General features: G+C 38.7%; 1 protein-coding gene across 2 annotated transcripts in view; it reads right to left on the minus strand.

The window, feature by feature from the left end:
• The window catches only part of MTMR10 (myotubularin related protein 10), a 1,193,387-nt gene that overhangs the window by 648,213 nt on the left and 521,577 nt on the right, over positions 1-23,597 (minus strand). For both annotated transcript variants that reach the window (XM_044078705.1, XM_044078706.1), the window contains exon 7: positions 4,152-4,311. In XM_044078705.1, coding sequence (XP_043934640.1) covers positions 4,152-4,311 — 160 coding nt within the window. The remainder of the gene's footprint in view (positions 1-4,151; positions 4,312-23,597) is intronic.

Raw genomic sequence — 23,597 nt, forward strand, 5'->3', positions numbered from 1 at the left:
CTAACTAATCTCACTACATTTTCTAACTAACTGAATAATTACTATTCCCTAGTTAAGTTACTTACAAAAGCAAGGCAAGATGAAGTGGATGAGTATCTTTGTTGTCAGGTCCAAGACACAGTGATGAGTGACACTATCACATCTCTCACTAACATCTAAAATAATTTCAGTGCTGGCTATAGAATGACATCACATCTGGTCACCTGATTCTGTGGCTCCCACACTACCCCCTTTGGCTAGAAGCTGAACCAGGATCTAGCACAGATCTGTCAAAATACACACCTAGAGCTTTGCTAAGACATCTGGAGACTGTAAAACAATTCCAATGCTTTCATCCCTCTGCAGAGACTAACCAGTCACTCTCTGGTACCCCACGGTAGCAATTAGTTCACCACTAAAGACAATAAGAGCCCAGGCCTTTTTCAGACATTGCGTCTCTGGCTGCATTCAGGCCTGAGAGATAAAATCTTTATGGCATAAACCAAGTCATTTAATTCCTGGCTATTTTTCTTAAGATAAGCTGAGCTTAACCCCTTCCCTTCCAGCATTTCCTCAGTTACATCAGTACAGTCTGATATAAATATATATTTCTTTTTTGTCCAGTAAGACCTGCTGTTGATACATTTTTAACACAAGCAGCTTTACAAATATATTTTAACACAAGCATCTGTACAAATCAGTTTGATATTCAAATTACATAAAATTCTTTACAAAACTCCAGTTAGCTATGCTGGCATATGTTTCACATGCACTGCCCTACTCTCTCTGGCACAGCTGGCACTACCTCACATCATTACAACAATAATTAGAGTTACAGACTTATTTTACTTTGGAAAAATGCATATTTACTCATGTTCTGTCATTTTGTCAATGTCTCGAGTTAAAAGTACTAATATATGAAAAGTGACCCTGATTATTTCTAGTTTTTTCCACAGTTCTGTTGGGATTTCTCCCTTTCTGGTTGAGAGGGGTGTGTGTGAGAGCTAAGTAGCATACCTCTCAAATGTCCAGATTTTTGCCCCATATTTTTGGTCTGGTCCTCATAAAAAGGACTAAAGTTTCAGACTTCATATATTGGCAATGATTTATCAGCATTTCTCAATCAGTATAGTTGATTTCTATGGTCACACTATGTATCTATAGCTTTCTCAGTTGGCAAGAGTACTATGTTGGCATACAACACTCAAGCAGCGATGGTTTTAATTGGTTCCTTATAAATAATGTTTTTTTATTTCTGTCTTGGCAGTCCCTGAAATAATTCTCCTATTTTCACTGGTCTGCAAGTGTAAAAAAGTTGAACAACACTGGGCTAGATTACTGTCTATGTGCATCACCAAGTCCCTGACTAATGGGATAACTCTTAGGGGTGTGTTGTCAATATGATAGTTACCAGGGGTGGATGACTTCCAGAAGGATACTATTATACATTTCTTGGATATGTTAGTCCATGGTTCTGGCACCACTTATTGGTCTGTGTCAGCCCTTCCTGGAGAACATTTGTGTTTGTGGGGGAATCAATGACACCTCCTAATTTGCAATCTTCAAATTTAGTCAACCAGAGGTCACTGACCGTGGTTTTTGCTTCAGAGAAGTAAATGCCAAAAAAGCAGCAGTTGCAGGACTGATGAATGAGGGATTCCACTCGTGACTGGCCTCTTTGTAGAGGTGGACTCCTCAATTGTAACTTCCTGTGTCCTGTCTGTGACCCAGCTGGCTATCCATAGGTAACAAAGGTTTATACCGAACCTCTTGAATTTGTCAGGAATGCCCGAGTGGGGTACTGTGTCAAATCCCTTTGCCAGGTCAAGGTAGGTAGTGTGAACAGTTTTGCTCTTATCCATTGCTTTGGTGACATTCTCAAAGAAGTCTGCCAGGTTGAGTAAACATGACCTGCTTTTAACAAAACGAAACTGGGTCGGGTCCAGTTTCTGGAGACTTCCTATGTTATTACTGATCATTTCCATGACAATTTTTTCTATAGCTTTGCATAAAACTAGTGAGACTTATGGCCCTGTCGTTTCCAGGGTCTGCAGATGATCCACCTTTGTGCAGAGGTAATGTATTCTCTGGGGACTGAACCCAGGACCTTCTGCATGTAAAGGAAATGTAATAAGCACTATACCACAAAACTTTCTTTGAAATCAGAAGCAGCAGAAATTTAAGACAGAAGGGAAAACAGTGGAGTAGGTTAACAGCTTAAAGTATCTGGGAGGGATGGTTGAGGAGAAGGGAAGTCTGAATGAGGAGGTCAAAGCCAGAATCAGAGGTGTTGCAGCCACAAGGCACAGAATGTTAAGTGCAGTGCATGTGAGAGAAGAATGGAAAATGCTGACAAGAAAAACATACAAGACTGATGCAACCAGTGCTTCTGTATTGCACAGAAACCAAGGAAGGGGTGGAGAGAGTGTCATAATGGTTAGGGTGTTTACCTCACAGACACAAGGTACAGGGTTTAATTCTCACCTTTGAGGGAAACTGGCTAGGCTTAAAAATGGCTCACAAAGGCAGCTAGCCTAATACTTGTATATTAAACTATGAAACCTAGGAAGCTGAAGGCAGAGCAAGTGAAGAAGCCTGAAATGGTTGGGCAGACAAAGAAATGAGAATATCAAAGCAGAAGCCAATGTAGCCTCAATCGCACAGAAGGTCAAAAATAACAGATTATGGTAGTCTGGTCACATGTGCAGGAAGGCAGAATACAATTTGTCAAAGTTAATTTGGGACAGAGAGGAAGAAGGCAAGTGGAAACAAGGATGTCCAACCAACAGACGGATATGATGCATGAGAGAAAACATGTAACAAAAGGTAGGAGAGTAGCAGTGAACTGAAAGAGGTTGCAGTAGTTGAAATAACACCCTACCCCATGTACAAAATAAGAAAGGGGGGCTGATGATGATAATGACAGTAAGTGTAGGACAATAGTTGCATGCATCTACATGAAGGCCTTCACTAAACAAAGAAAGAAAGAAAATGACATTCTTAAGAAGGGTACTGTTTTACAATAACGTATATTAGTATTTTTTTTCCTACGGACATCAACTTGAAAACTGATACAATTACCAGGAAAATCATCTTTGGCAATTGCTGATAAAAGAACCAAATTTCCAAATCTGTACTTGTTCTTGTGCTTTAAACCTGTAAGGGAAGTAACAGATGATCATTTCAAAAGCAAAGAGGAAAGCAATCAAAACAACTGAAGGTGGTGTGAATTATTCTTTCCCTTTGCTGCCAAGCTTCTAAACCAAAATCTGGAAGGTAACCCTGCTTTTACCAGTGATGTCTGACTGATTTTTCAGTGGAAGACTGACCAATTACATCTTATAAATGTCCTGCAACAATGACTCTTACAAAGAGCCAAAAAGCACAAGAAAACTACATGTGGCAAAGAAAATCAAGCATAAATTATAAGCTTTAAAACAAACCAAATATAAAAGAACCAACTTATGAGTAAAAGACTATTATAAAAGAACAATGCTTTGTCAGCACAAAAACTACTTATTCTACAAGATTCTTTTCTCCGGCATTTATCACACGCATCCAAATCTGGGGTTTATAATGAAAGATCTTGCTTGCTGAGATTGCTTGCTGAGAGTCAAATAAAAATAATGTCTAAAATGCATAGTTTCACAAACAAAGAACCAAAAGTCACAAAAAACATACAAGCATTTTTTTGCAGGTACTATGTCCTCCCTGTACCCCTAATGTGGTGGCTTCACCACCACAGTTGTGTTTTCTAAATATACTAACTTAAAGATTGCCTTAACTTGGACTAAAAAGAAATGTTTTTACACGCACCTTTCTTTTTTTCTGTGAGTCACTCAACCTCAAAAATGTCAGCACCAACGCGTCCATCACCACTGAGATGCAAAGTCAATAAAACATTTAAGTCTCAAAAAAAAAAAAGCACTGTGAATGCTTTTTGCCCAGTTCTGCAGGTCACCTGTCCAACGTCTGTGGATCATATAACGCAGCTTTTATGACATTTCAGTGAGCTGCCATAAAACACTATACAGTTCACCTTTCTTCAAAAGTACGCATGTTCCCAGAGCAATCTCATTCGCTCACTCACTCTCTCACACTTTTCTCCCAAGCATGCTTTTTTTGTTTACATAAAACATGATTACTCATAATCACAAATGATGATGGATTACCAAATGGACATCATGTAGCCTTTGTTGACTGCGCTAACTCGCCAGTCTGATGCACCAGTTCTTTTGATTTCTCTGTCCCAGTCAGAGTAGGTTTCAAACAATGATGTCTGAAAATAGCCACCACCGCCACCTCCTGGATCTACACCATTTGTTTTGCAAGCTTCAAAAGAGGGAAAAAAATAAAGTTATTAATTTCAAAACAATGAAATGAAAGGTAAAGGCAATATCTAGTTTCCATTCCTCTCAAATTTCTCTCACAATTCAACAGGTGCATTATTTTTTCATAAAACATACATTTGTCACAATTGGTTCAAAATTTATTTTACACAGAAATGAAATGTCTCTATCACACTTGGAGATAAACTAGTAACGGCTGCACACAAGTCTTTTCAACAAAAGTTACTATAAAATTTCTTCATTCATAATAACACATCACAGGTGGTGATCAAGACAGCTGAAAGTGGGAAAAATGGCATAACTGATGCTTTTTACAAAAGTACAACCAACAATGAAGTTAGAAATAAACTTAGTGGTTTAAATGGTAGTAAAAATAATTATGTTTCTGAAGGGAAAAAATATGGAACATTTACAAGCCAGTGGTGCAACATGAACTTATACCTGAAGACCAGATCAGAATGATCCAAAACAGATTTCGTAAGACAGCCATGCTTACTCTTGGGATGCGTCCAGTTTGGGGTGAATGGCCCTACCATTCTATAACACCTACCAATGTTCCTGGGTTGTTCTTAAATTAGTACTGGTGCCTACTGGGCTCACTTGATTAATAAATAAAAATATGGGAAAATAAAAAACTAAATACAAACATTAAAAATGAAGAAAAGGTGTCTAAGGAAGAAAAAAAATTAAGGAAAGTTCACAACTGGAGGGATACTGCACTAACAGCAACTGCATAAAATGGACATAGGGTAGACATATCAGCCAACTTAAAGGTAAGCAAAGTGAGACAAACCGTGAGAAAGCAAGAAAAAAAAAAACGAGTAAGGCTGGTGGGACATTGGAATACTAAAAGACTTGTCATTAGTAGAAGATATGAGATTCTATTTCATTAGCTGATATACAACTGACAGTAAGAATGACTGCACCTTTCCTGGGAAGAAAGAGTACATACTAGGCACTGTCCAGTGAGCTCTAGTGGAAGTCAGGACTCAGAGGACTTGATGTTGGACTGGGAGGGGGTAACAGGGTGCAGGGAACTGAGAAGGCATGACTCCCCATAGCAGGGGGGGGCAGATAGTGTACTCAGCGTAGCTTCCCATTTCCACCTAGTCTATGTAGTGTTGTCAGAGCAACAGGTTACAACCAGGGAGTCTGTTGGACATATGAGGAACTATGGTCATAGAACACATTGGGAACAAGCAATAAGGGTCCGAATTCAGCAGTAGTGTAGTGAAAATACATTTCTGAAAACAAATCCAGAGTACTATGTACATTTCTGGTGACCTAGCCTCTTCCAAGTACATACACAGTCCCATATCTTTTAACTTTGCTTGCAGGATAATGCAATGCTTCACACAGTCTTATTTCATGCATAACCCAGGATTCAAAAGAAGAAAAATATACTTCTACATTATGCTCTGTAGACTCAAAAACCCACACACTAACAATGCTGAACTTCTCCTTACTCTACTACAAATAAATAACCACAAACACATTTGTCTAGCATCCGTTTATACATCTCCACACTTGAACAAATCCTTTCTTGGATTTCTAGTAACATTACCAATGAAACCATAATCATGGGAGATGTAAACATCAACTGGGCCTGCATTCAATCTCCAACAAACTCCTCAAACATTAACCTATACAATTTCTCTCAACTAATCAATTCTGTAACTCAAAACCTCTCCACTGGAAGTACACTGGATTGGATCCTTGTCTCCCACCCTCACTATTTCTCCAACAGTGGCACCCTTCCAGACTCCCTTAGTGATCACACACCCACTTTCACCAACCGACTTCCCACTGTTCTTCAACAAACCCACAACTATATAACTATCCGTGACCGAAAACATTTCAACCCAACTACCTTTGTAAACTCCTTAAAAGCAATTAACTGAGACATAGCAGTGACACACTTTAATACAACTTTCTTGACATTACTTGACTCTCAAGCTCCCTAAGGACAAAGAGAATAAAGACTAAATCAGCCCCTTGGCTCTCTACACACACTCTTGCTACCATGAGACATAGGGATAAACAGAAACTCAAAAATGAATATAAAATGCTTCAAATAAAGCAAAGAAACTCACCACCTCTGATCAAGAAACTATTTTTCTTCACTCCAAAACCAAAATAAAAATCACCCTCAGAAATTCTGGAAAGGGATCTCCAGTCTCCTTCATCCTAGTACACCAGATACTCCCACCCCTGACTCAAATGTCTCTGAATTAGATCTGGCCACCCAATTTAACTCATTTTTATTGATTCAATTGCAAAACTCACCTCTTCTTTCTCCAGCCCCACTATGCCCTCTAACACCCCTACCCTTCCACCTCAAACCCTATCCTTCATCACTTCTACTTCCTGTTCCCCATCTTCTAACTCCTCTACCACTTCCACTACTAAACATGTACTCCAAACACCTCTGCCCTCTCTCCCTCCCCCAACTCCACTTTCCTCTCATTCAATCCCATGTCTACATCCTCTATAAAGAAACTGCTTCTAAAATTGAAACCATGTACCATGACAATATACCTTCCTACTTTCTTAGTGTAGCTGCTGAAACACTTGCATATCCCATCAGCATCCTAATTAACCGCTCCCTAAAAGAATGCACAGTTCCCCAAATATGGAAACAAGCATATATTATTCCTGTCCACAATGGGGGCAACAATAACAACATCAACAACTATAGCCATCCTGTCCCCATTTCAAAATCCTAGAAAAATGTGTCCATCTTCAACTCCTCCCTCATCTCCTAGAAAATCACCTTATAACTCCTACACAGCAAACCACAGCACAATCACAGCCCTCCTCTCCTTCCTTGAAACAGTAAACAGAGCTCGTGATTCTGGCCTAATTGTCTCTACCTTATTACTAGACCTCTCCCAAGCCTTCGATACCATCTCACATAGCCTGCTCATAACTAAACTCTCAGAACTTAACCTCTCTTCGCAAGCAGTAAGATGGAAACTACCTCCTCATTCCTTAGTACCCCACAGGTGTTCCACAAGGCTCCATTCTAGGTCCTGTTCTCTTCAACATATTTATAAATGACTTCCATAAATCAATCCCATTCTCTAACATCATCCAATATGCTGATGATTCAACTATCATCTGCTCAGCCACCTCTATCTCTACACTTCAAAACTAACTCAAGATGCCTTTTCTACAACAGAGCAATGGATGTTACAAAACCACCTAGCTCTCCAAGACCAAGCTAATGATTTTACTCCTTCTAAAGCTACTCATCTCAATCTGAACGCTTTTTCTATCACTAGCCAAAATAACTCTCCTAGAATTGGTGACAGAGACCAAGCTACTTGGGGTACAAATAGACAACCAACTTAAATTTACCTCTCATCTACAAAAAAACATCAAAAAGGTATGCTTTATAGACAAAATATCCCTCTATGGTGCCCCACTCCTAACTAATCTGCAATCCTCCCTCAAAAAACAACTTTCCTCTTGTTACAACAAAATTGCAAAATTTGCCACCAGCCACAAGTCTTCCACCCACCACTGTTTCTCCCTCCAGATACTAAAATGGCTAGAACTTCCCAATCAACTCACTTATACTTAGCTAACTCTAGCCCACAAACTTATTCTCAACCCCCCTCTGCCCTTCCCTTTCTTCCACATTTGACATGCATCTTCCCAATAGAGTATTGAGATCAAACAATCAAAACCTACTCAAAGTCCATAAACCTACATATCGCCAGGCAAAAACCTTCTATCCTTCAACCTAGCATCTGGAACTCCCTTCCTTCACTCATCCGCACCACCTCTAATCACTCAGCTTTCAAAAATCTCTATACACACCTAGCATCTCAGTGGGAATGCTCCTGCTCCTACCCTACATAACCTACTCTTCTCCTTCTCTCATCCGCCATTGCTCTGCCTCATCTTATTCTACCCAGATTCTACAGAAGTTATTAGATAAGCCCCTAGGTTCTCTTCATCCTCCACTTCATCATGTCACTGAACCTCCTCTTCCTTTCCAGTAACTAATTTTTCCAAACTACTCTGTATTAAATGGATATTTCTGAGCTAATAAATATAATTCTGCACATTGTATTTAGCTGTTACATTTTTTGCTTTCTTTCTTTTTACCTATTGTTAAACTTGAAATGTTTGTGTGAATATATGTTTGTAAGAATGTTAAATGTATTTTTGGAGCTTTTCTCCCCAGGACTCCATTGAAAACGGGTTCCTTGTGGCCCAATGGACTATCCTGGTAAACCAACTGCAATAAATAAATAAATAAATAAATAAATAAATAAATAAATAAAATGTTTAAGAAGCTGACATTACACAACACAAATTTTACATAAATGACAGACAGGTGATCTAAATAATCAAAGACTGACTAATACTGGCACGATCACATATCTGAAGTGGGTAGATGTTGTAGAATATAGTGCAAGGACTTGAAATACACAGGACTAAGTGAGCTGTCTAAATCTGAACAAGAATCTGCTGTACACCATTATTTATATAACCAAAATGATGCACAATTATGAAGTTATACAACTAATAAAAATAATAAATTGAGAGAGAACAAAAAGTAGAGCATAATCTGACTCACAAGACATGCACAGACATAAAAACTTTCACTACATACTGTCCTTAAAGGAGAAAGGAGGGGAGCATTACAGAAACTGTTTAAATACTTCAAAAAATGGAGAGGGCAGTATCCTTCAAAATGAGGTGGATAACAAAAACAGACAATCTGAAGATGCAAGCTGGATGTCTCAGTGGAGATGAAACCTCTAGAAACAAAACATCCATCACCTATGGTGACGCATTCCTTTTATACAACTTTGGGAGACATCAGACCCAAAGCATTTCAGATCAGCCAAGACCATATTTGCACAATCCATATAGACAATATTATATTAGACTTTATCCAAAAAGATACAGGGACCAACTTCTGTTAGATAAGGCTCAATATAAGTTTGTTAAGGCGAGATCTTGCCTTCGGAATTTTTGACATTCTTTAAACAAGTATAAGCAGCATGTGCTGAATGACTGATAGGGCACACTGCTTATCTTGGCAGACGTCCGGCAGTATTCCACATAACTATTTCAATTTTGTCAGTTATTTCATTAATGGTAAACACGTACGCGATTCAATGGGTAAAACACCAGTTAAGCAATTTGACGAAACATATCACAAAAAGGAGGGTTACGTGTTTATCCTAACAGTAGTTACTACTGGTGTTGCACAGAGCTCTGTACTGGATCCACTTATTCTTTTTAGATATAAAAGATGGAAAATGCCATGGGTAGCCAAATATACTGAAGACTGCCAATCAGGAACAATAAAGTAGCTTCCTCAATAAAAATGACAAAGTTCTCCAAGACGGTCTACAAAGATAGAGAGACCTGGTGAAACAATAATAATGCCAAATTTAATACCAGTAAACATAACACCATAAGTCTAGGTAAAAAGGGCATAACTTAGAATTGCAAAATAAATGATCAGATCATGAAAAGATACACCATCATCAAAGATCTCAGCAAAATAATAACAATTTAAACCTTGGTCAGAATGTTACCAATTCAGAAAAAGAATATTTTGTGGATCATCTAATTCTAACTGAAATGTCACTCCAACAAGATCACTGTACCACTTTACTCCACATTGGACAGACATGTCACCCATAAGAACCTGAAAATGAAAACTTCTTTATTTCAAAAATCACAAAGTTGGCAAACTTCAGGAGCTGTCTTGTATTCTGTTTCTTACAGGCTACTAAATTATTACCTCTGCATGGTGTGTAAGGGAATGGCTGATCTGGTTTTGACCCAAAGTCTAAGCCTAGAGTGAAATGGTGGGAGATCTAAGAGTAAACCATGGAAATAGTTACTAAACATAAACAAAAAATAATGATCGATATATTACAGAACAAATCATCAATCATTCATTTACCTCAAAGTATTGTTCATAGGTATATGGGCAGTAGCAAATTTTAGTATGGGATATGGCAAGCTTCGTCAAGGCTAGTAGACTGTAAGCATGATAATCTGACTTGCATCAAATTATCAAAACACAATGGCAAAAAGCTACACACATCTCAAAGTCATTTTAGGCTTGCAAGGAATAAAGAATTTCAAAATGGCATAGGAGAGACAAGGAGATGCTTATAGGGAGTGGGAAAACAAGCTGATTGCTTAACAAGATATTCAACACATTAAAACAGGCAAGGAAAATGCCAGATTATGTGCATCATGGTGTTCTTATCTGCAGAAAATATATTTCTTTATGTATTTCTACACATGAAATCTGGATCTACTAAATAGGAATATGGAGGGCTTTTTTCAGACTTCACCAGTACCACACAAAAGTAAACATCAGGCCACAAGATAAGCTCCTACCATAACTCCTGCTCTTCTTTTCTGTAAGCTCATCTTCCAGAAAAACAGCAGCAGCAAGAATTGTAATGCATAGAAAAAAGCAGACTTCACTGTCATAAAAAACATGAACTATGGCTGGCCCAATGTCAGAAGGAAAAGGCACTCACCCCACTGCTGGAAATGGGGGTTCAAAAAGTTATCACAACACGAGAGAGCTGGTTGGGAGGGTTCAATTAAGCAAAAAATCGCCTCCTTACTCCGAAGCTGGACTGGGTCACATCAAAAATGTAGTGGGGCAGTCCCCACTTTCACAGCACAGGGGGGGATGAAGTCGTGACTGTGAGTCAGCCCACATGTTTGAACAGAGACAGGTGCTGGAAGGAGTGGGCTGGGGAATATAGGAGTGAACCGCCACTGTCTTCTTGCACATCCAGGGAAAGTGTAGAATATAAACACTATTATCAGGATGCCTTGAGGAAGAAGATCACTCACACCAGCTACAATACGACCTGTTTATTATACAAAAAGCAATACTGCATTCAGAAAATTCACGGATCTAGCGCTTTCATCCACTGGAATGTGGACTTCTTCAGAATCAATTAAACAATCATCTAAAAGTCAATTTATATGTTTTTTGGCGCCAAACTAGTATATCTAACTTAAAGAAACATACTGCATATAATTTACAACAAAAACGCTGTGTGTCACAGATATGATATGATGACACAAGCTAATAGTTAATACATACTTAATAATGTTGTTAAAAATATTATAATAAAAATTCAATAATAAACATTCCATGACTGCTGGTTTTATAGTATAACAACTCAATTACATGCTAAGGTATGTTGACCTTTTCAAAAACATCTGATTACATGTATATAATTCTATGACTGCTAAAAACTCTATATATTACAACATAAATACTCACATAAAACTAAAAGTCTCATTAAAACCTCATTTTGACTCAATTTCTAACCATGTAACTTCTATGTAATCTAATTTATCCAAAATCATAATTTTGATTACTCTATGCCCAATGGCTGTCCTATGGAATACATATGAATGTGTATACTAATATACGAATTATTAATTAAACAGTTTGTAAACAATAATAAATACCTTGAGTTAATTCCAGTTACCTATACCATAAATAAATTACATTTAAATACATAAAAATGAAATTTAAATCATGTAATACATTTAAAATGTACCCCTAATCCCTTACTTAATGCACTTAACAATCATGATAATGAAGAGTAATATCAAAAATTAATAACAATGTCCTTTTTTATGTAAGCCTCTGCAATATGGGTTTAATTGTAATGTAATCATTTAAACCTGGTGTAATTGATGCATTCGTTAAGATTTGCCATCTCACTTCCTTCTCTGCTAAGAGGGCTTTATTATTCCCTCCTATACTAATCAATCTCACTTGCTCCAGAAAGGCAAATCGAAAGTTGTGACTATTCCCAAATATGGCTACTTGTTTGTAAAGTGCATTAGTGCTGTCATTTTTTCTAATTGCATATAAGTGGTCAAATTCTTTTGTTATAAACATTCTTTCTGTTTTTCCTATATAGAAACTTGGGCAAGTTGCACATTTAGCCATATATATTTTATTTTATTTTATTTAACACTTGTTGACCGGGAATGTCCGACTAGATTCCACAGAGCCTGTTTTCAGCGGAGGCCCGGGGAGAAACGCTCCAGATGCATGTCTTTGGAATGTTGGAGGAAACCGGAGTACCTGGAGGAAACCCACGTGAACACAGGGAGAACATGCAAATTCCACACAGAAGGCACCCCAGCTGAGAATTGAACCGGAGAACATCTTGCTTTGAGGTGACAACGTTAACCGCTGCACCACTGTGCCGCCCAGTATAATATTTTTCGTGTTGCAATTGCCATTGTAAAAATCTATTTTAGTCCTATTAATATTCTCTAATATAATATCTTCTTTTTCTAATATGGCATGACATTGACCGCAACTGCCACATTCCCTAGTTCCCTTTCTCTGTTGGTTAATGTGTCCTTCGACAGTTCTCCTCTCTAATATTAATTTCATATTAATTCCCAGTTTACATACAAATAGAGGAGTCTCACCTACAATGTCTTTCAGTTCTTTATCCACAGTGAGAATGTTCCAGTGTTTGTTTAAAATTTGTTTTATTTGTTTAACTTGAGGGGTGTATTCCAAAATGCACACTCGATTATATTTAACTTCACCCTTCACTCGCTGTGGTCTTATTTAATAATGGTTTACCCAGTACAGGGGTAAATTTTTCCCCCCATTCATCAATTACATAAGTTTTTGTCTCATTGATTAATTTCAAGGGGTACCCTCTAGTGCTGAATAAACCATAAATATATTAAATTTCCTCAATCATATCACTAAATGTAGATGTCATCCTGGCAGCACGTATACACTGAACCTTAAATATACTCTTCTTAGTTTTATAAGGGTGATTACTTGAGTACTCTAAATAATTATTAGAAAAAGTGTTCTTCCTGTAAATACAAGAATTAAATCCATTGTTAATACTAGAAATATAGGTGTCAAGGTATGCTATACCTTCAGTACTACAACTATGTGTAAATTTTAAAAACTGGCTAGTACTGTTCAAGTAATCCATAAATGTACCTATAGTATTTTCGGGTCCATCCCATAATATGAAAATATCATCCAAAAATCTTGAATAATGTCTAATGTACTTGAAGTATTCACGTTTAAACAACTTTTCAGTTTCCCAATCAAACATTACTAAATTTGCAAATATGGGGGCACACGTGGCCCCCATTGCCACTCCCTGGGTTTGTTTGTAATATTCCCCTTTAAAGTACATGTAATTATACTCAAGAACTATAGACATTAATTCCATGATTAGGTTGATCTGATCCCATTTTAAATTTGAATATTGTCTAATGCTATTACAAAAGCTCTCTAACCCCTCTTGCTTGGGGATGCAAGAAAATAAATCAATTACATCCACTGTGATATAAATAATTCCCTCTTTCCACAGTTGTGGGGTTAAATTGCCAAGAAACATCCAAGAATATTTAACTAAATGGGGTATCTTGTCATAAATGTGCTTTAGCCATTTATCAATAGCTATACCTAGAGGAAGGTTTTGGACCGACTTCCTGAAATTATTGGACGAAATGGTGGATCAATAATATTTTTATGTACTTTAGGTACTCCAACAATTGTAGCAAGAGTGGGGTACTCTACAACCATAAATTTGTGTGTGTCAATAGTGATACGTCCATCTAAAAGAAATTCTTCCAAAAACATTTTGATTCGTCTGTACCCAATATTTATTTCATTAATTGATACAGGTATATAGTTCCCTGATTCCATAAGTATTTTAAACATCTTATTTATGTATTCATTTTGATCGTATAATACCACTCCACCCCCCTTATCCGGCTTCATGATTCTAATATTGTCATTATTTTTTAGCCATTGAAATAATATTATTTCCTCTTTAGATAAGTTACTTTTCATTCTTTTGTATCTAGTCTCATTCTGTAACCTATAAATATCATTAGCTACTAATTTTTCATAAATTGCCATGTTGGGGTGGGTGGGTGATATAGATGCGCTTTTTTTCTTTGACACTTCTTTCTCAACTCTAGTTATAGTACTGAAGGTATAGCATACCTTGACACCTATATTTCTAGTATTAACAATGGATTTAAATCTTGTATTTACAGGAAGAACATTTTTTTCTAATAATTATTTGGAGTACTCAAGTACTGCGGTGGTGGTGCTGCGGTAGCGTTGTCGCCTCACACCTTGACACCTATATTTCTAGTATTAACAATGGATTTAAATCTTGTATTTACAGGAAGAACACTTTTTCTAATAATTATTTAGAGTACTCAAGTACTGCGGTGGTGGTGCTGTGGGAGTGTTGTCGCCTTACAGTTAGACATTGCCCGTTCGATTCCCAGTTAGAGCGTCTTCTGTGTGGCAACATGCGTGAATAGGCGTTCCTTTGTTGAAGGTTGTACGTTAGGCCCTGCAAGCCAGTACATAAAAATCTACTGCCAATCATTAGCGGACCGGAATTCCGCTGTGGCGACCCCTAAGCCGAAAGACACAAACAAAAAAATTTAGAGTACTCAAGTAATCATCCTTATAAAACTAAGAAGAGTATATTTAAGGGTCAGTGTATACATGCTGCCAGGATGACATCTACATTTAGTGATATGGAAATTGAATATATTTAGGTTTTATTCAGCACTAGAGGGTACCCCTTGAAATGAATGAATGAGACGAAAACTTATGTAATTGATGAATGGGGGAAAAAATTTACCCCTGTACTGGGTAAACCATTATTAAATAAGACCACAGCAAGTGAAGGTGAAGTTAAATATAATCGAGCGTGCATTTTAGAACACACCCCTCAAGTTAAACAAATAAAACAAATTTTAAACAAACATTGGAACATTCTCACTGTGGATAAAGAACAGAAAGACATTGTAGGTGAGATTCCTCTATTTGTATATAAAATGGGAATTAATATGAAATTAATATTAGATAGGAGAACTGTCGAAGGACACATTAACCCACAGCGAAAGGGAACTAGAAAATGTGGCAGTTGCGGTCAATGCCATATTAGAAAAAGAAGATATTATATTAGAGAATATTAATAGGACTAAAACAGATTTTTACAATAGCAATTGCAACACGAAAAATATTATATATGTGGCTAAATGTGCAACTTGGCCAAGTTTCTATATAGGAAAAACAGTAAGAATGTTTATAAAAAAAGAATTTATGACCACTTATATGCAATTAGAAAAAATGACAGCACTAACGCACTTTAGAGACATGTAGCCATATTTGGAAATAGTCACAATTTTCGATTTGCCATTCTGGAGCAAGTGAGATTAACTAGTAGAGGGAATAATAAAGCCCCCTTAGCAGAGAAGGAAGTGAGATGGCAAATCTTAACGAATGCATCAATTACACCGGGTTTAAATAATTACATTACAATTAAATCCATATTGCAGAGGCTTACATAAAAAAGGACATATTGTTATTAATTTTTGATATTACTCTTCATTATCATGATTGTTAGTGCATTAAGTAAGGGGTTAGGGGTACATTTTAAACGTTTTTACATGATTTAAATTTCATTTTTATGTATTTAAATGTAATTTATTTATGGTATAGGTAACTGGAATTAACTCAAGGTATTTATTATTGTTTACAAACTGTTTAATTAATAATTCGTATATTAGTATACACATTCATATGTATTCCATAGGACAGCCATTGGGCATAGAGTAATCAACATTATGATTTTGGATAAATTAGATTACATAGAAGTTACATGGTTAGAAATTGAGTCAAAATGAGGTTTTAATGAGACTATTAGTTTTATGTATTTATGCTACAATATATAGAGTTTTTAGCAGTCATAGAATTATATACATGTAATCAGATGTTTTTGAAAAGGTCAACATACCTTAGTATGTAATTGAGTCGTTACACTATAAAACCAGCAGTCATGGAATGTTTATTATAGAATTTGTATTATAATATTTTTAACAACATTATTAAGTATGTATTAACTATTAGCTTGTGTTATCATATCATATCTGAAACACACAGCGTTTTTGTTGTAAATTATATGCAGTGTTTCTTTAAGTTAGATATACTAGTTTGGCGCCAAAAAACATATAAATTGACCTTTAGATGACTGTTTAATTGATTCTGAAGAAGTCCACATTCCAGTGGATGAAAGCGCTAGATCCGTGAATTTTCTGAATGCAGTATTGCTTTTTGTATAATAAACAGGTCGTATTATAGCTGGTGTGAGTGAGCTTCTTCAAGGCATCCTGATAATAGTGTTTACATCTCCTTTACGCAGTTCGTGGCTTTAAACACTATTTTTTAGTATTTTAAAGAGTAGAATATCTCTGGCTCATTTACTGAATGGTACCCAATGTAAGCACTGGAGTTTGGTCCTATTAAACATGTATTCATTCATGCAGCACCCTTGAAGATGAAATACACAAGGAAGTGGGCACACACTTCCCAAGGTTAAGAAGTAAATGTAGAGCTCAAAGAAGATGCTGTTAGGGATAGGAGCTTGGGAGGCAGGGAAGGTTCTAGAGCCCATCTCCCCACCGCCCAACTCTCACACCTTTTATGGGGGGGGGGGGGGGTGATGAGCCTGACCCAAGAACAAATGTGCTTCAGCTTCACCTCACAATGAAAAGGGGAAGCTGGTGAGCTTTAGCAGGGAATGAATGGTTTTGTAGGACCTTCACTCCTGGATCACAGTGGCTTACTTGCCTACTATACAGGGATAGGTGGTGTCCTGGTGATCTTGCACCAATGGCTCAGTTAGACTCTCCCAGGAGGAGCAAACAGACAGTGTACTGGTAGCAGGGTCACTGGGTTAGTAAAGGGTATAAAAATACTTCTGGACCATTTGTGAAGCCTATTTCCAGGGCAATTTGGCAAGGTGACACAGAGGACTTAAGACTGCCTGATGCTTAGCCACCATTCTCTGGAAGAGGGCCAGTCTGCCCCTACCTGTCACAGATGTTTATTACAAGAAGACAGAGCGAGTCATACCACTGAGGCACAACACATTCCACATGCCGTTGCCCACGTTACAGTGTCAACCATTTCAAATATGAATGAAATCATGGAAAAGTACAAAGAAGCAGCCACTGAAATTCTTCTGCCTTCCTGATCTCAAAAATCAAGCAGAAGGGCCTGCCTTTTAAATGCTTGATGAAAAAGAAAAGTCAGTGAAGACTTCTAAGATGACTGCACACTGATCAATAGTTTAACCTCAGTTCTCCCAGTGTGAAAGACAATAGCCAGTGATATCAGCTTGAATAAAAATCAGTTATTGGCTAATAAGTACGCTGCCAGGATGCCAGCAAAGATGAAACTAAGAGAGCCTGAAAGAAAATCAGCTAAAAAAGGTAAAGGGAAAAACACTGACTGTGAAGAACCCTGCAGCTGTTCAACAAGCTTTGGTGCAAGACATAGCTTCCAGTAATCTAGAGGAAAAATAAGTCAAGACACTGAAGGTATTTAAACTCAAATTAAAAAGGCTGAAAAATGGAAGCAGCTTTAAACAGACATTCATATGAAAAATGTAACTTAAGTAAAACAATTTCCGTTCTTAACAGTATTTATATAAAACTTTTCACAACAAATTATTTTATAGTAAAATATTTTAATTGTTCTTGTATGTGACAAAAGTTACTAAATTAACAGATGCTTTTCTTCCTCTTCTCTTTCATTCTTCTTTTTTGGTATTAAGAAAGGTAGTCGTCATTTTAGTGGAAAAGGGAAAGAAGAGCTAGGCAAAAGCATGCTTTAGTTAATGGGCTGTAAAGAATAGTTGTGTAAGATCTTACCATAATCTTAGATGTCTATCTCTTCCATGTTGCAGTAGGGAGATTGCTGCCTGCAGCATTGACATCTGGCCAGTATACCAAAGTCTTTGGTCCAGGAGGGTACGTGTGACGTCCTCTGTCAGAGCCATAAACTGATGTAGGGTATAGAAGTGACGTCTGCACGTACCCTCTTCAGAATGGACTGCCGAATACAGTAGTACTCCTGTTTAAAAAGGGTCAAAATGGGTAGACCCTTGAGACTCACATGTAAACTACACTCTAGGGTACTTAACAGGCTGTGTATTGTGGAAAAACTGGGAAAAAGGGTGACTATGTCCCCCCACAGGTAAGCAAATGCATGTTAGACAGGTAAAGAAGAGGGGGCAGGAGGGAGGGACTGAATACTACAACATGGAAGAAAAGGACATCTAAGGTTATGGTAAGTTCTTACACAACTATTCTATGTAAACTAATAAAACCACGATAGCGAACTGAGTTATAGCCACAAAAAAGGCACAAATACGTATTTAGCGCTTTCTTCCACTTTAATTTGAATGTGAACTTCTTCAGAAAAGTTTTCACGAGTGCACACACTTATATGTTCACCACATGTGGATGCGAGTGTTCTGAATATTTATAATTTTTAGTGTGTGCACTCAACAGAACATTTTTTGATCAAACGATCGTTAGTTGATATAACGCGCACACCATGAAGATGTGCATTAGCCTAAGAACGCTTACATTTATATTGACATTCACACTGGCACTTAAATTGAGATCGCTACGGCGAGACACATCAAATCAACATCAATACTGACAGTTTTATTTGGAGTAAGAATTGAAAGTTATAAGATCAGTTCTTCTTTTTAAAAAAAACTTGTGAAAATATTTATTTACAACAGAATTTAGAATGCCTTATTAAGCAGAAGATTTGTTATAATTGAATAATCAACAAGAATCAAATCATGTCTATTATGATATCATATCCTGTATGTGTTTTATAAAAGACACGAGTTTGAGAGGGCTTGTGTCTTTTCTGAAGAAGTTCACATTCAAATTAAAGTAGAAGAAAGCGCTAAATACGTATTTGTGCCTTTTTTGCGGCTATAACTCAGTTCACTATTGTGGTTTTATTAGTTTACAAGTTCATCGGCTTAGTCCGTTGCTACAGTTTTAGTTTGGGTCACAACTATTCTATGTCCTTCTATTCTCATGTTGCAGTATTCATTACAGTAGGGAGAGTACCAAAGCTTTTAGATAGGAGCCTGGGTGGAGGATTGGGGTCCCTGGTCAATGAGACCCTGAAGAACTGATGTGGCAAACCCAGCTCTGGAGGCTAGGTGCAGTTTGCAATGTTTGGTAAAGGTGTGTACTGAAGCCCAAGTGGCAGCTTCTAAAATTGAGGTGCAATCAACTCCTTTGAAAAAAACATCCGAGGAAGCAGTTGTCCTGGTGGAATGGGATTTGACATGTCTGTGTAAAGTCTTCCCATGACAGGAATATGCCAATGGACTTAGAGATCCATGAAGAAATGTTCTGTTTGGAGACTGCATTCCCTATAGCCCTCATATGGAAGGAGATGAATAGCTTGGTCAGACTTTTGAATAGGTCAGGTTTTTGTCTAAGTAGTAGCACAGTTGTCTGTGGACATCTAGAGAATGCAGAATCCTCTAGGAGGGATTTTGGGAGTGAGGGTAAAAAACAGGCAGGTTAATGGTCTGGTTTAATGAGAGTTCATTAACCACCTTAGACATGAAGGAGGGGTTAGTCCTGAGGGCAACTCTGTCCTTGTGAAAAATAAGGTAAGGAGGGGTAGCCATAAGGGCTTGTATCTCTGATACCCTCCTAGCGGAAGTAAGGGCCACTAGCAGAACTGTTTTAGGGTGCACAGTTTTAGGGATACTGAATGTGCCATCTCAAAAGGTAGCAATGTAAGTTTTTCTAGCACAAACTTCAGGTCCCAAAGGGGATGTATAGGCTTTCTGAGGGGGGGGTCTGATATGAAGTACTCCTTTCAGGAAGAGCTTGACTTCCAATCTTGAAGCTAGAGGTGGTAACATGGGCAGACAAGCAGAAATGGCAGATAAATGGACTGGCTGAAGAGTAAGTTGGTCCTGAGTGAAGGAGATTACACAAATAGGAAAGGACCAAGGGTAAGGGACCAAGTAGTCATAGGGTTCTGTTTTTTCCTTTGACACCGCCTGCAGAATCTCTTCCATTTAGATACACAATTTCTCCTGGTACTGGGTTTTCTGGCCTCCTGCAGAACATTGAGTACGTCTTCTGAGTATAGGTGTCTGAAGGGGATTAGAACCCTGTCACCCACAACGTCAGTTTCAGATTGTTCACCTGAGGGTGTAGTAGGGATCCCCTGTCCTGTGTGAGCAGGTCTATTTGGTGGGGTAACCTGTGACGATTGCTCTTGACTAGTAGGTGGAGAAGGGGAAACCAATGCTGTCTTGGCCAAAAGGGGGTCACCAACAGGGTTTTGGGTTTGTCCCTCTGGATTTTCAGGAGGAAATTCTGAATCAGTGAGAAGGGTGGGAAGGCATAGAGGTAAATTCCCTCCCAAGGAAAGGAGAAGGCTTCCACTTTCCAAGTGTGTGGATGTGGGTCTCTTGTGCAGAACCTGGGTATCTGTCTGTTCTGGGAGGAGGCAAAAAGATCTCCTTGTGGAATACCCCACCTGTGGATAATATCCAGGAATACGTCTCTGTGAAGCATCCATTTGTGAGAGGGAGCTGAGGTTCTGCTGAGTGTGTCTGCCTGTAGAGAGAATATACACTGCTACCAGACGAATCTGTTGTGATGATGCTAGGGTCCAGATTTGGGTGGCCAGGCTGCAAAGAGGGTAGGATCTTGTCCCCCCACCCCCATTTGTTTATGTACCACATGACAGTCATATTTATTGTCTGTGATCACTTTCAAGTTTCCTGGCTGTAGAGCTGACTTGAATGTTTGTAAGGCTAGCAGTAGTGCCCTCATTTCCCTGATGTTGATATGGTCCTTTTGTCTTAGGGTGGACCATTTCCCTTGCACGGTGAATTGCTTCTGGTTGTGTGCTAGCACTGTACCCCAACCCAGGTCTGATGCTTTTGTGGAGATTTGTTGTAGGGGGACTGGAACCTGTAAGGGGATTCCTTGGTTGAGGTGGATGGCTGAGACCCACCACTGGAGTTCCCTCTTCAGGCATTGAAGTAGGGGAAGGGTGGTGTCCAGGGGTTGGGAGTGTTGGCTCCATAAGTTCTTAAGATCCACTAGATTTTCCTCATGTAGAGTCTTGCCAGAGGTAGCATGGGTATTAGGGATGCCATGTGGCCTAACATCCTTAGGAACTCTCGAGCTGGCAAAGAGGTCTGGGTGATGAGATTGGTGAAGTACAGACAAAACTATAGGATCCTTTGGTTTGGAATGAAGGTTTTCATTCTGTCTGTTCTGATCCTGCATCCCAAGAAAACCAGGTCTTGAGTGGGGTTCAGGTGAGACTTTTCATTGTTTATGGTAAACCCTAATTGAGTTAGGGTGAATATCACCTGTTGTAGGTGGAGTAGAAGGACTTGGTGGTCCTGATGAAGAATTATCAGGTCATCTAGATATGGGTATATTTGTATATCCTGTGTTCTGCAGTGAACAATAAAAGGTGCTAGACACTTTGTGAACACTCAAGGAGCAGTGGAAAGTCCAAAAGGCAAGGCAGCGAACTGAAAATGCCAAGAACCTATTGCAAGGCGTAGGAATTTCCTGTACTCTGGATGCATAGGAATGTGAAAGTAGGCATCCTTCAAATCCATGCCTACCACGAAAGCCTGTGTTGCTATAAGTGGAAGGAGCAAGGTTAAGGTAATCATTTTGAAGCTGGGTACCTTGAGAAATAGGTTTAGGAAAGATAAATCCAGAATTGGCCTCCATGGGCAGTCTTTCCTTGGTAATAGAAACATTCTGGAGTAGAAGCCTTTGTTTCTTTGTGGGGAGGATACCGGTTCTATCGTGCCCTAAAAGCTAGTAGTTGCTGAATGATAGACGAGAAAAAGTGAGTTTGGTTTGTAGGAGGTAGAGGAGTTCCCTGGAAGGGGGGTAACATCCACCAAGTCATGAAGTATCCCCTCTGAATGATGGGGAGGACCAATTGTTCTGATGTAATTCTCTGCCAGGAGGGTAGCGAGAGGGTGAGCCGAAGGGATAGGGGGGTGTTTGAGTCTAACAGTTGTAAGTTACACTGGAGGTGGTCTGGGTTGATCAGACTAACTCCGAAAGGGGGTGGTCGGAATGTTTGGTAGGAAACCTGGGAGTACAACTTTTCCTGGGTTGCCTACGTCCCTTTGGCTGAGGAACTGAATGTGAGGATTACCTCCTAACAAAAGAAGGTCTTTGTAGGTAGTTTCTGTGATATCTGGGGACAGGAGACACCAGCAAATGTTTTAGGTTTTGAAGTTCTTTCTCCTTTTCTTGAAGGGACTTTAGAAGTTCTGCTGAGGCTTGTCCAAATAGGGCTTTATTGTCCAGTGGGGCATCAAGCAATTTAGTTTGTACATCCATAGTTTGTACATCCATAGGGAGTGGTTGTAGTCTCACCCAGGAATAGATTTACTATCAAAATTTCGAAACAAACTCCATCGACTGTACTATCGTCGAACACAGAAGTTCGAAAACGGTAATATCGATGTCAAAAAAACAATCTAGGAACGGGTTTTAACATGGGTCGAGGTAGGGGAGATGTTTGTAGTTCGGAATAACACTGAACACCTACCTCGACCCATGTTAAAAACCTGTTCCTAGATTGTTTTTTTGACATCGATATTACCGTTTTCGAACTTCCTTGTTCGACGATAGTACAGTCGATGGAGTTTGTTTTGAAATTTTGACAATAAACCCCAAGAATATCACCTCAAAACTGAGCCTGATGCAGCAGATTTAGAGGAGGCTTCCACAGCATCATAACTGCACTTGGAGTACCTAGTCAGTTGATATGCTGTGGAAAGTGAGTAGTTAAGTTGGGCTTTAATGGAAGAGTCAGGAGCCTCAAAGAGGAGGGTAGAAGCTTTGGTAATAGTGTCCAGGACATACCTAACCATGTGTGTTTGATAGTTAAGAGCTCTTATAGTCAAGAGTAGAGGAGGTATACACTTTCTTCCCTAGTTTGTCCATGAATTGGCTGTCTTTATCAGTAGGGTAGAGAGCAGCAGAAGGTAACTGTCTGGATGTTTTATCAGCAGAGACTGCAATAACTGCTGGGTCTGCTGAAGGGTTTTTAAAAAGGAATTGAGTGTCCTGAGGGACCTTGTAAAAACGGTCCAGACGTTTTGAGGCTGGTGGCTGTGAGTCTGGGGACTGTAAAGCGGCCAAGAAGGCATCTTGGAAGGCAGGTAGCAAAGGGGGCACAGCAGAAGAGGATGGTTGTTCCATTTGCAGTAGGTCAAAGTACCTTTTCTTGTTGTCAGAGACCTCGGAGGCCTGCCACTTAAAAATGTTCCCTCATGAGGGAGATTGTCTCTCCAAAGGTGAATTCTTCACCAGGGGACTCAGAAGTGA

This window comes from Protopterus annectens, chromosome 7.part1 (assembly GCF_019279795.1).
Source record: "Protopterus annectens isolate FY-2018-M chromosome 7.part1, PAN1.0, whole genome shotgun sequence".
In the NCBI taxonomy this organism is placed as follows: Eukaryota; Metazoa; Chordata; order Ceratodontiformes; family Protopteridae; genus Protopterus; species Protopterus annectens.